This window comes from Lonchura striata, chromosome 2, assembly GCF_046129695.1.
Source record: "Lonchura striata isolate bLonStr1 chromosome 2, bLonStr1.mat, whole genome shotgun sequence".
NCBI classification, from domain to species: Eukaryota; Metazoa; Chordata; class Aves; order Passeriformes; family Estrildidae; genus Lonchura; species Lonchura striata.
The window spans coordinates 59,047,583-59,061,366 of NC_134604.1; the positions used below are offsets into that span (position 1 = coordinate 59,047,583).

General features: G+C 40.0%; 1 protein-coding gene across 2 annotated transcripts in view; it reads right to left on the reverse strand.

The window, feature by feature from the left end:
• Window positions 1–1,987: 1,987 nt before the first annotated feature.
• ELF1 (E74 like ETS transcription factor 1) overlaps window positions 1,988–13,784 on the reverse strand; it is an 88,283-nt gene continuing 76,486 nt past the window's right edge. For both annotated transcript variants that reach the window (XM_021530807.2, XM_077781376.1), the window contains exons 8-9: window positions 13,235–13,702; window positions 1,988–3,681 (exon numbers count right to left, since the gene is read on the reverse strand). In XM_021530807.2, coding sequence (XP_021386482.2) covers window positions 3,069–3,681; window positions 13,235–13,702 — 1,081 coding nt within the window. In that variant the 3' untranslated portion in view covers window positions 1,988–3,068. The remainder of the gene's footprint in view (window positions 3,682–13,234; window positions 13,703–13,784) is intronic.

The following is a 13,784-nucleotide window of genomic DNA, read 5'->3' on the forward strand; positions in this document are numbered from 1 at the left end:
CCAGGCCAAGTCCAGTATTTCCTTAAACACCTCCAGGGATGGTGACTCCACCTCCTCCTCCCTGGGCAGCCCATTCCAGTATCTGCTTGCCCTCATTCTTCCTAATATCCAACCTAAACCTCCACTGGTGCAGTTTATAATACCTCTAGCAAGAGAGGTTAGAGTATTAATTAACAAAAAAGTTATAAAATCTGTAACCAGTGGAGGCCTTTGTTTGTTAAAATTTATAACCAGTGTGAAGTTTTAGTAATCAGAGAACCAGCCTTTTGTGGGTTATGACCTAGCTCCCTACTTTGTGCAAATCAGAATAAAAACTAGAAATACCTCTCAGTGTGTCAGCTGGTGCTGTGCACCAGGCACCCAGCCCATGTTCAGGACAACAGGGTGGTGGACAGGACTTCACAAAGACAGCCTGTGGCCTCCATCCTCCTCCACCTCCTCCAGATGGCATTTCCTTCTGTGTGCCTCAAAAATAAACTAGTGCCTTTTTTCCCTCTGTGGCTTCACACATGTGTGGACAAGAACCAAGGCTTCAATTTTTATTTTCTGACTCAGAGGTGGCTGGGACTTAAGCTGTCATGTTTTGTTTGGCTGCTGCCACAGGCACAAAGGCAGCTGTGACGGGAGGGGTTGCTCAAACTCCCAATGTGAGCTCTCATTTTATTATTTGCTCCAGCTTCTCCCTTCCTTTGCCATATCAACGAGAGTTCAAAGCACAGATCCACCCGGCTGGCACACCAGAGCCCAAGGGATATGGGGAGGGAGTGATTTCCATTTACTGTGTGTTACACAACAGTCCGCTGCTGGAGACACATTATTGCTGCTGGAGATTTCCACCACTTCTCCAACTGACAAAAACTAAACTGACAAATCATTTTCCATGTGTAATAGCTGCATCTATGGCATGAAATTTTGTTGGTGAAGCTGTAATCTTATGGTGCAAATTTCTTTCCCCCCACATTTCCAGTAAACACCAAAGCAATGTCCCTGTATCTAAAACCACTTATGTCAGTCAAGCATTACCACTTCAGATTTTCTAGAACTATGAAAGGAAAACATCCCTATGTTGTAGTTTGATTTAAAAAATTAGCCTCCCTCTCCAGTGCTTCTGTCAATCTAACACAGCCCTCAGAGTGAGGACTATTACCAGATATGCTTCCACAAAGCTTATCCACATTCCTGAAAATATTGCCAGCACTCCCTAGCTGCAGGGAGTGCTGTCAGATAAACAACCACTGGTGTGGGTATGACCAGCCTTCCTGTAAATTGGGTGAGGCACTGGGTTTGCAGGTGGAAACGTGGCTGTAAAGAGTCAGAGAGAAGCATTGAACTAACAGGGCAGCTGTGGCAGAGAATTGCTTGTTCAATAGTTTCTAGAGTTCCTTCTGTCAAGCAGCAAGACCATACTCTCTCTGCCACTCTTCTACTCCTATTAGTTTTTCTAGTATTAGTGCTCCAAGTCATATTTAACCTTAACAACCAATCAATAAAACTCCAACATTAATTCAATCATAGAAAGTCATATTCCCTTTCATTTTATACTGACAGAATCATAATACCAGGCACAATATTTATTATTAACTTGCCCTCTACTTAAACACTGCAACATGCAAGTTTTTGAAGCCCTAATAGTTTGGGCTGTCAGTTGTATCATACAAGTTACAACCACCTTTGTGAATTACACTCAGAATTTCGTGTTGTTTCTTTGTCACATACTGGGAAGTGATGGAAAAGAAGTTTAAGTCCAGTTCCTGGATTTATCACAACCTTCAGTTCAGTTACAAAAATATACATTACTGCTGTTTCAAAGGATACTGACAGCACACTGACTGACTGCGTTAAAGTCTGTTCAGAAGTGATTTGTGAATTGCTCATGTTCCACCATAGACCCACACTGACTAATCACCCTGTACTGTTTCTCACTGTATTTTACTTATTCATGGTGATCGTCAAAACTTTATAATAATAAAAAACATTTTGGAGTAAATACAGGAAAATGTTTTTTCCATTTGATTTATTTTCATAATAAACCAATTAAAAATACAAAAGAAGGACCCAAGGTTCCATGGGCTCCATCATTTAAAAATTTGTCTTTAAATACAAAGTCACTCAGTAATATGAATACATATAACATTAGACCTCTAAACATAACAATCTTATTGATCTTATTTGCATCTATCAAAAGTTTGTATGGAAAAAATTAGCTGAAAAAACTTCCCTGCAACATTGAATATACAGTATTTACAATCAAAACCAAGAACTCTTAGCAGTATTAATCTCCAAAAACCTGCATAAATTGTATATATTTAATTTCCCTCCCCCCTTACAAAATAATCTGAAGTAGAAAGCAAGATTGTTAAGCTTCATAGTCGCAAAATGGCATAAAACATTTGCACCTGTAGTGATGCCGTTAGCTTCTGTAATTAAATATATCTGATGTTTCCATATAAAATATAGACATGGCATTGTCCATTTCTGGAATACTTGTTTTGAATACTCTCAGTAGGAGTGTATATTCAATTTTGCACACACAAGAACTTGTGCTGCAAAACATCCAAGAGGATACCTGGTTATCAAAGTCTAAAACTGATGTCATTCACTGATATGAAACAGGTACTCAATCACAAATATTCAGACACATGGAATGAAACTGTCTTACTAAAACTAACTGCTGCTTCCAAAGGTGATACACATACAGATTAAACAGAAAAGGTTACAATAACATTACTGTAATGTAAATCAGCAACAGACTGACACCAAAATAAGAGAAGTTTGAAACTTTGGCCAACAACCTCAGGAGAAAGTCTTAATAGAATAAAAAGCATGTTCCTTCATGCCTGTACTTTGAAAAATGAGTAATATATAATTTTATTTATATGATAACATTTAGCAATTAACAGAAAATCAAAATCCATTTTAAAGCATGAATTCTAAGAATTAACTGCAGAATTTTAGTAGCTTTGCAACAATCATGCTTCAGAATCAAATAATATATACATAACTGAAAAGGTCCCATCACATTTATGAAAATAATCATCCACAGGAGTTTTTTTAAAATTATTTAATTATCAATACAAATTGGGTTCCAATGGCTCATTTTCTTGCTTCACTTGCATGTTAGATGGGAAATTATTCGAACTGGACACTACCATCACAAATGGTTGCTGCTGGAATCTCTGCTCTGACTGCTCAGTATCTTCTGCTTTGTCACTCTCCTCCTTTTCCTCTTCTTGTAGGTCAACCTGCTTCATGTCCGGTGCTTTAATGACCGAAGTGATCACCGTGCCTGATGGCTGAGACACCACCTGTGAGCTGCTGGGCGAGAACGTCACCACAGGGGTGGTGGCACTGAAGGATGGAGATGAAGCCATGTTGACTGTTCCATTGCAAATTGTCTGCACGCTGCTGGTGAGCACCTGCTGAACTTGTGCTGGACTCAGCACAATCGAGGAAGGAGGTGAGACTGGCTTCTGAGACTGTAGCATGATGTTTTCTTTAAGAACCGTCATGGGCTGGGAAGTAGGAATGGCTTGTAAAATGAATTTCTGTGCTGTTGTTACTGAGGCTGGATCTGTACTGGCTATCACTGTAGTAAGAGGCACTGTCTGGAGTGTTACAGCATGCAGCTGCTGATTTCCAGGAGAAACAACCACTGGAACCTGTGTTGGAGTCTGCAAAGTCCTGCCAAGATTAGAGAAGATTACTGTGTCAGAACACTTCCATGCTGAATTAAAAAAAAATAATTATAGATTTACTACAGAAAAAACGTTTGTCATCATAAACACTTCATTTCCCCAATATTTATGAAAGAGGTAGTAGAATCTCTCCTAATAAAACAAGAACTGGACCTGACCCCTGGATTTATCAAGATGATTCCCAAAGTAAAAGTACCCCACATGAACAATACTGCCATCGCCAAGCTGAACAGCCTGCCTTTGAGACATTCAGTGGTTCATCAGGACACCTGGAATCACATCAACGACCCCTACCTCAAGCATTGACCAACATCAAAAGCACAACCTACTAAAGATCAGTCATCAGTTTCAAAAATTACACCAAGTAATTAATAAATCACAAGCCTAAATAATTTGTAGGTCAGGCCTTGATTGTCCTGACATCCACATATACATTTAACTGTATTCAAAAGTATCCACATGGTAGCGTGTCTGGCACAGTCCCAGGACACAGAGTTCTCTGTCTGCCAGGCTCATACACACCTTCTCGTAAAACAACTGATCAGAACCTGCTTCCAAAACATCATTTAAGTTAGGAGTAATTCCATCAGTTGCAGGCTATGAGACTTGGGTACCACATGACTGTCAATAGATGTAGAGCTGTGGGGACAACATAAGGGGATTAAGAGATGTATCACTGGAGTACACAACTACTGCAGTGCACAGTGGTGACTTAAACATGGCAGTCACACAAATTAAAACAAAATAAAAACCCCAGAAAACAAATGGTTACGGGGAGGGAGAGAAGAAGGGAAGGGAAGGGTAACTGCTTTAAGACCCTACCACAGCTTGTTTCATGCCATTGTGCCACACTGTCTCTGGCAATCTTTCTTTTCCTTCTGTTTGTCATGCAGGGTTCTCGCCAATCTTCCTGCTTCTCTTCAATGTTTGGTCCTGCCTGCCCTCCTCCCCCTTTTCAGTCTTAAGCTCTCCCTTGTGTTTTCTCACAAATAAAAAAAAAAAAAACTATCTCCACCTCCTAGCCTATTTCTACCCCTTCCAAAATCACTTTAGATGGAAAGCAATTTATTGTCAATGTTCATACTTTCACATCCATGCACGATATTGCCTGCACTTCTTTCTGAAGACTGGACCTCAGATATGCTGTAAGGGCTGCCTGCCATACATCAACCATGGAATCTGTTCTACACTCCTACCCATACAGAATTTATTTTTCACAGCTCTGTGAAAGTCTACGTATCAACATTTAGCCACTGACCAGTCCAATCTAATTCAGCATAGTCAAAATTTCAATTTTAAATCATACAGTTGCAACAAAAAGCTTACCAAAGCAGGACTTAGGTGATGCTGAAGCTATGGGACAATGTGGATGCAGATGCTGCTGCTGGTCATAGTCCAGCTGCACAGGGACCTGCATTCCCCCTTTCTTAGTGCAGCAGCAGAGACAAGTTATCATAGGGTGACATTATGATGCTGGTATCCCCAATCCTGTATTCTATTTATGTTTGATATTGTGTTCTGTGCATTCAGAACTGACTCTGAAAGTGAAGGTTTGTTTTGTCTTGTTATCAGCTGGTTCACCTTCCCCCATGGTCTGTTGTCTAGAAGAGGCTAGTGCTGGCTGGCTTGCTTTTGCTTTTGCTTTGCTTGCGGGCTTTAGCTCGCTTGTTTTGCTTGCTTGCTTCTGCTTTTGCCTTTGCTTGTTAGTTAGTTTAGCTAAGCAGTCCAATTTTTTCCCTGGACTGTTTTTCTTTCCTTTCCCTTTCCTGAATATCACTCCAAACTGCTCCGGACTGGGACCTGGAAACACCAAGGAACACCCAGAGCCTGTGCTTTGTGATCTGCAGCAGCCATCTCCAGTGCCGGAGAGCAATCCCCAGCGTCCAGACCAGGCAACCACTCCCAGGAAAGACTTTCTGGATTTGTCATCTCTTCAGAGTGGTGAAAGAGTTTTGTTGTCATCTGGTGGGGTTTTTTTTTTGGTTTTGGTTTTGTTTTTTTTTTCAGTGCTGGGGAGTGCTTTGTTTGTTAAATAAACAGGTTCTTTTCCACTTCTCTCCGAGAAAATTCTTCCTGAACCAGGTGGGTGGGGAGGGGCCATGCGCGTTTGTTTTCTGGGGGCTCCTTCCAGAGGTTTTTCTCCCAAATTTGCCCTAAATTAGGACACAAGTGCAGGAATATATGTAAAGGATTGCCCATGTCCCACTCAGTGCAGTCCTCTGGGAAAAGCCTCTAGATGAGCTTCAAAGACTGCTCCAGCAAGAGCAGGCCCAGTAACCCTGCTGGTTTAGCAGAGCACCTGAGTGCTTCCCTGAGCATCCTCCAGCTGCCAGTCCCTTCTGCAGGCAATCTTTTCCCCAGATCACACAGGGCTAGATAATGCAACAAACAAAATTTCCATCTGTAACTTTCTGTTCCTCCCAAGAAAGACCGAAAGCACCCAGCAAACCAAATTCAAACCCTTGTTAACAAGGCACCCATGCAAGTCTCATCACAGCAGCCATCATAACCATGACACAAAATTTCATGTGACTGACACCAGAGTTAATCTTGAGCTCCTTTTTCACACAACAGAAGAAACCCTAAGGCAGAAGTTAATGGAAATGGGGCTGATTGGTGAAGCATCAGCTGGAGTGCTTTCAGATTTCTGGGGAACTTGGTGCTGGTAAAGCAAATACCAACAACCAAGCCTAAAGCACAAGGCTCAGAATGACAGTACCAAGGCTCATACCAAGTCTCCAAGGGTTATCAGTGCTAACTTTTCCCCCCACCCCCAGCAAATCCCCCGGGACCTTGAGAGAAAAGTCAGTAATGTCTGTGAAGTAGCAACAGGATGAGGGCATCCACTATGTTCTTAAAATAATAAAAAAAGTAAACTACCTACATTTAAAGAGACTTGTAATAAAATCAAAATGTCAGATAGGTACACCAGGAAAGTCTACAGAGAACCAGGAAAGTCTACAGAGACCAGCAATGCAATTAGAATAGCTATGAAGGAGAGATAACTGACACTTGCCACTAGAAAAGCATCAAAAGTATCAGAATAGATACCAAGCCAGTTCTTTAATCCATGAATAAATATACGTAAATTTGAAGGATTAAGAACAATGCAATACCTGCAATTTTGAAAGTGGTGGCTAAAGCTGCTAGCCTGTGCAGGTATACCCTCCAAATATTACCTTGAAGCTTCTTCCTTGTTCTGTAGTTGTTTTGTAAAAATAAAAGCTGGTAGCTTCCAAGTGGCTTTGAAGCATAAGCTCAGAATGTGTGAACTGCATCTAATCAATGCAGATATCTGCAAAGGACTAGGCTGAGAGATGAAACCAGACCATTTGACTCAGCACACCCTAATTAGTATCTGCATATTAATCTGAAGCCATTTTATTTCTCTTGAAGGGCAGTCCCATGCCTGAGGGTTACTCCAGATGTGCTGTCTTCTCCATCAGCCAAGATACAAATAGATGATACACATATCAACCTGTATGTACACATGCATGCATACACACAGTCTGAACTTGCTACAAGGGAAGCATACAGCAAGTAGCTGTACAAGCACTCCATAAATATTTATTTATGCTAATGATAGCCAAGCAAGACATGCACCATAATTGTTAAACCTGATTACTAACTAAAAGTCTATCTGCCTAAACAATTTGCCTTAAATATAATTGAAAAAGATACAGCTTGGTTATTCATTTTGTCTGTTTTACAAAAAAAAAAAAAAGAGTACACAATAATTAAGGTGATTTATTAACATTGGGCTACACTATTTCAGGTGCTTTTAAGTCTATATTTTGCTATGTTTCTGAATTTCACTGGCATTTTTCAAACAGCCTTTCTTCTCTAAGGTAGAAATCTTTTGCATGATTATTTTAAAAGATGCTGCTGAGGTTTCAAAAAGAACAAGAACATTGAGCAACAGCAATGGAAAGGAAATTCTGCCATAAAACAATCTGATTACAACTGAGAAAAGAATGACAAAAATTCTGAAGTAATTTTAGCTTGGCAGAAAATGATCATCTATTTCTTGGGCCATTTTTTACTGTTAATCGCCTGGAATTGTGCAATATCTTATTGGTTCATCAAGAGATAAATAGTGACAGGCAAGGTAAACAAGTTTATTTATGGCAATTTATGTGAAATTTATGAGATGGAAAAGATACCAAAAATATTGAAGCTGCAAGCCAAGGTAAACCAAGTATTTTACAGCACACTAATAAAATGAAACAAAGCAATATTAAGACATACATAGAGGGAGGTAAGAGAGGACAGAAGCAGAGGACTCAGCTCTCAACGTGTCCTTTTTACTGAACCACAGAGTCCAACAATTTTCTTTCCAGAATTTTTCAAAACTGCACAGTCACCTGAATTAAAACAGAGATGCGGAACCTCCACCTCTTTCAGCAATGCCAAAGACATGGAAAGAGAGCTCCTATGGATATCTTATTGTGCATAAACAAAATTAATCCAATTAGATTACACTATAGTCCTTTTTGTCAATAAACAGCCACCTTCTTGCGTATCTCAGAAATTAAATTAGAAATTGGCTTAAGAAAAGGTCTTCTTCAGCTGCAGAAAAATCAAAATGTTTGGTTATAAGCAGTCTTTGCTGTGATAGAAGTTGTCTGTATTGGAAATGTGTTATGAGAAACACACCCTGTTGTAAGCTAAATCACAGTTTCTTGTAGAAGCCCACCGAGACCACGTCAGGCTATTTCTGACCAGCATCTCCCTCAGGAAGGACATTTTTCTCATCAACCTGAAACCTGGCTTGCAGTCAAGCCTTCAGTTAAGAGAATCCAAAGATGAGCTCTTTGTAGCAGTCCCGTTTCCCTTCCTTTGGAGAAGGCTATGGCAGCAGTGAACCAGATCCAACAATACCTACAAGTCAGTGTGCTGGAGAGCTTTTAAAACTGCTAGCTTGCCTTTGGAGCAAGGACAGAAGACTGCTGCCTAACTACAAACAGAAGTGAAGCACGTTCACTGATGGTGGCTGATAAAAGAAAGGTCTTCAGAAGCTGTTTCTGATTATCTGCAAGTCCTCAGCTGGCATCATCTTTTTTTGCCCATGTTCCCCATCAAGTCCCAGGGAGATCTAGGGAGCCCTTTACAAAGACTTACACCTGTGATGGTTTTTATTCAGGAGACCTATAGAAATGGCACAGGAGTGATAGGCTACAACCCTAGCTGACATAATGCAGATGGGACTCTTGCTCTTACTCAAGAAAAAGGGTCTGAAAGCAGATGGTCAATGCAAAGCACGACAGTGCCAGACTGGTTCCATGTGTCTGTGGAGTTATGCAAGTTCAAGCAAAGCCAATAGAGATATGGTGTGAAGGATGATTGAAGAAAATAATGCTGACGTTCACTGTGAAATTTACACAAGACAACGTCTATATAAGGTATGAGATTAAGACAATTTGAAATAGCAGCTGTAATCACATTTTCAGAGTTGATAAATTCCTGCTAGACAATTCTTTTTTTTTCCCCAACATCAGCAATGCTGCAGTCAGACCACCACCATCTGGACACAAATAGATTATGGAACAGCAGAAAGCATGTGTTTACTTGGGTACATATGGCTTTCAAAGACAATTAACTCTGCTTACTGGGACCAATACACGGTGCTGGTGAATTCTTGGCTTCATTGATGTTCTTATTCAGAATGCTCATGCCTTGAAAAAACATGATTTATGTTCAGCTACTTCCTCCTCCTCTTGAATCAGTATCCTGCCACTGCAATCCATGCTTGTCACCTTCAGAAGAAATTTTCTATCTTGAAGGTTGCAAAAAAATCAAGATGAAAACTGTGGCTGATTCATCATGTCAAGGCTCTCCCATTCAGAAGTGAACACAGAGAGTATATCCCCTTGGTCCTCTGTGGTCTGTATTAGCTTTCCCTCAGCTACAGAACCGAGTCAAAATTCTGGTCTTCTAACATGCTCTGTCCAAACTACCACAATGACAGCTTGCAAGTACAGAAAGGAGACAGCAAGGTGAATTTTGACAGAAACAGATTAAAACATGAAGTGTGGTAAAACATTGCACAGGGTCTGTCAGAAGTCAGCTAATTGCACGTTTCTTAGCATATAGAGCTGCCAGCTAGAAGGTTCAGCCATGTCCCATACAGCCAATAACAGAGACAGACATATAAATTAAAATTACTCCCTATATGATATTCTCTGATATGATATACTCCCTATATGACATTCAGATATTCTCTGAACTGTAAGTAATATAAGAATAGCTTTTCACTCCATCTTAAATCACTACTACTCTAGATTAAAGGTAAATAAAAATGGATGTTTCTTCATTTGCAGTCCTCAGCATTTAAGGGAGAAATTTACTTGTCCAAACATGGGCACTTTTCAGCCTGTAGGATACCCTAGGCAAGGTAAGTTGCTAGCCCAACAGGAGAGGTGCACTTTCTGCAGCAACAGACAGGATGCTCTTTAATGCTGAGAATGAGCCAATGTTATACAGAGCTGAATCCCAAGCCAGTGCCCCCTAATTCCAAGCCAAAACACAATTACTCCAATAATCCAGGAATTCTGGTTAACCTGTGTCTATTATTCTGGTTTAAACAGAATAATTTTACAAGCACAGAATTCAAAGAAACCTTTTCTTCCTCACAAAAGCTGGGTCATCAGAAAGAGTAAGCAATAAAATGCCCATCTAGAGAGGCATTTTTGGTTTTGTCTTCTCACTGCAAACATGTGGTGCCAAACTCAGCTCCCAGTTACACGACTGGAGTCTGCAGTTACTGTGTCTGCATACACCAAGCCAGAATAGTTAGACCTGCAGAACAGCAGTGTGTTTACAATTCTGAATATTCCCACTGGGGATACTAGATGTTTTCCTCAGTCAGCAAAACCCAGTTTGCTTGACCTGACCCTGCTCCTGCCCTGTTTCCCAAGCCTCAGTTAGCACATCACAGCCTTTCTGTTTAAGCACTAGGGCTGAAGAAGAGACTTTTATCCTTTGTAAGTAACACTTCTCCTTGTCTCCCTTTCATAGAGCAGCACCAAAACTTCTCCAAAAAGCACATCAAAGCCATCCAAAAGCCAAGACCTTTCCACTTCAGAGTAAGATATAAGCTTTGTGCAGCTATAAATGAAATCACTGCCTCTCTTGTGAAGAGCCAACCACAGATTTACATGTCCGTTCTTTTGAGAATTGCCAAGAGGCCTTGGGGAACTTGGGCCTTGGGCTGCAACACTCTCCCACTGATGCTTTGGGAATGATCTGTACCAGGCAGTGCTGCCTAGTGCAGGTCAGGGATGATGACACAAGCACTTCACAACAATCTTCAAATGTGATACCTTTACCAAGAACCTTTACAGAGAAGATGCACATTCAAACTTTCTCTGAAGGCTACAGTTAAGTGTTAAGAAACCAATTATTTTGACCTCAAAGATGGTCAATATTTTCTCTATTATTTTTTTCTTTTCACAACAGAACAGAAGCAAATTGCTGCAGAGGGAAAAATATTTATTTAATGAAGAAGAGGGCTGAACATATACATAAGTAAATGTATAAATGAATAAAATAAAAAAAAAAGAATAAAACTTCAGCAACTAAATTGCATAAGACAAATTATATGGGTTCAAGATATTCACACTTCAAGGCAGAATGCAACCATTGCCTGGCATGCATAAGAAAATCTTTTGAGGATCATTACTAGAACCTGATTGCTGTTTTGTCCAAATGATCTTGACTGTTTACCTGCCCCAGCCACTGAACAGCAACTGGCAACCAAAGCTGCTCTTTGTCCTCACACTTCCCACACTAAAAAGAGGCTCCAACCACAGCCCCACATAGTGTGTGCATACATCAGAAGGTCTGACAATTCTTAGTCTACAATGGTAGCCATACCTGCTGTACATTTTCAAACCATGCAGACCATTCATCTCAACCCTTACGGAAGCCCTGCTGCAGCAATTCAAAATGTGTATGTTCCTCTGCCTATGATTTACAGCTGTCTGAACAGACTTTTGTTTCAGCCTTATTATAAAACAAGACCTAAAACATATGCTCTGAAAAATGTTCAGTATGTCATCCTACCTCAACTATTTGAAGCTTGCCTTTTGAAGCTGAGCAGAAATATATCTGTCATAAATTGTATTTTGGGAGCCTGAAATGGGCAGTGTCTATTGCACAGGACTCAGCATCTATATCGTAGCTTGTCCCAACCTGGTTAAAAGCACACCAAAAAAGTCTGGATTGTAGTTTTTATTTTCACTCTAACTGCTCAGACCCTTTAGTATAAACTTTCTTAATCAACAGTACTTCTACACCATTCTGAAAAGGTTTGATGCTTCTTTTTGAACTTCTTCATTTTGTCATCTCGGCTAAGTACAGTTAGAGACTTCATGGAATAATGTTCTGGTTAAAAGCAATGGATGTGAACCAATGTAATACAGAATTCTAAGGATTTAAAGCTTCTGTTTCATCTGAGCTTCACAAATGCTCATCTTTACTATTTTTTCCCTTAGCTTATTATCCAAGGTCTGACTGGGAAATACTGTAATGCAGTAATTGGATGTCATAATGTCAATGAATAGCTTTCCAAACACTTGGCTGGACTTCTTTCCTGCCTTAAGTCTTACTGATACTTCTGTTTGTTGTTACCATTCCTTATAACATCTATACTACTGATATTGTCTGTGATCCATAATCTAGTGTAGGTCTAGCCTAGAGCTACTTAACTCTGCAAATTGCTGAACTTTCCCCATATTCATGTTTAGTATTATTGTTCTGCTGACTTGTATGGTTCAGTATAGCCTCAATTATGTCTGTACTGCTTTCCTTTTACTGCGTTACCCTTGTCCATTTTTACAAGTAAACCCTGCTGCTATGGGGTAAGTGCAAAAGAGTAATGATGCTTAAGTGCTGTGTAGTGTTAGCTAGCTGACTCACAAATGAAGTATGGAAGCATGACTGGCTCCCAAATGTCTGCAGATGCACAGCTCGCAAAGGATTAGTCTGTTAATTGTTTCCTACAATCAGAACTTGTTCTTGTAAGAGCAGCAAAATGCTAGAGCAGGTAATATTTTCCTTGTAACTGGAGATAATACAAGAAAAAAAGCAAAAGATGAAAAAAAATTCTTACAAGGAAAAATTAAGAAACAAGAATAATTTTGAAGGTATCATGCAGATCCACCATGTATAATTCAAAAGCAAGGACACCAGTGTAAAAGCAGACATGAAAACACAGCTTCTGCTGTGGGACAGAACTGAAAAATGTCAATTTTAAAGAGAAGTTGTATCTTTTTCCTTTCTAAATTACATGCATCAGGCTGAACACCATGGAAAAGATGAGCTTCCCTCCACCATAGGCAGTACAGCTATGTGTGTACCTGTCATATTACGCTGTAGTAACTCTAAATTCCTAGGATGAGCCACAAAGACATAATTTCACTTCAACCAAACTGGAAGACTTGCATTTCTTGGAAGCAAAACAAATAATCAAGTCTATCTAGCCATCATCCAGTAAATTTATTATTATTCAAATATTTATTTTCTGTACATTTTCTTACCTTATATTCTGAACTGAGGAATTTAAAGATTCATCTGGAACATTATTGGTTACGGCTGCTTGTCCTTCTGTGAGGGACTGCAATGGCTGCATTACATGAACTGTCCGAAAAAGCTGAGTGGGTTGTACTGGCTGTGGAGATTGCATTGTCCTCAAAACTTCTGAAGTCAAGCCAGGTGTCTGCTGCTGTACAACTTCTACTTGCTCCTTCAGTTTAGCAGGCTTCGAGTTTCCTGTTTTTACCACTGAGGTTGATCCTCCCTTTGTTCCTGCATTTGCAGATGCTCTAGTTCTGCTTGATTGGTTTCTGTTGGCCGCAGCAGGTGAGAGCAGAGCTGAATCTGATGATTCAGTGCTAGGGCTGGCATCTTCATCATCAATATAGATGAGATCTTTTGGCATGTCTTTAAATTGATACACCAGGCGCTGACCTTCTACTTTAGCAAGGATTCCCCTTTGGTAGTAGTATCTGTTTAAAGTGCACACACATCAAGTTACACAGGTTTTTTGCCAAAAACAAAACAAAGCAACAAAACTCCCAGAAAATAAAC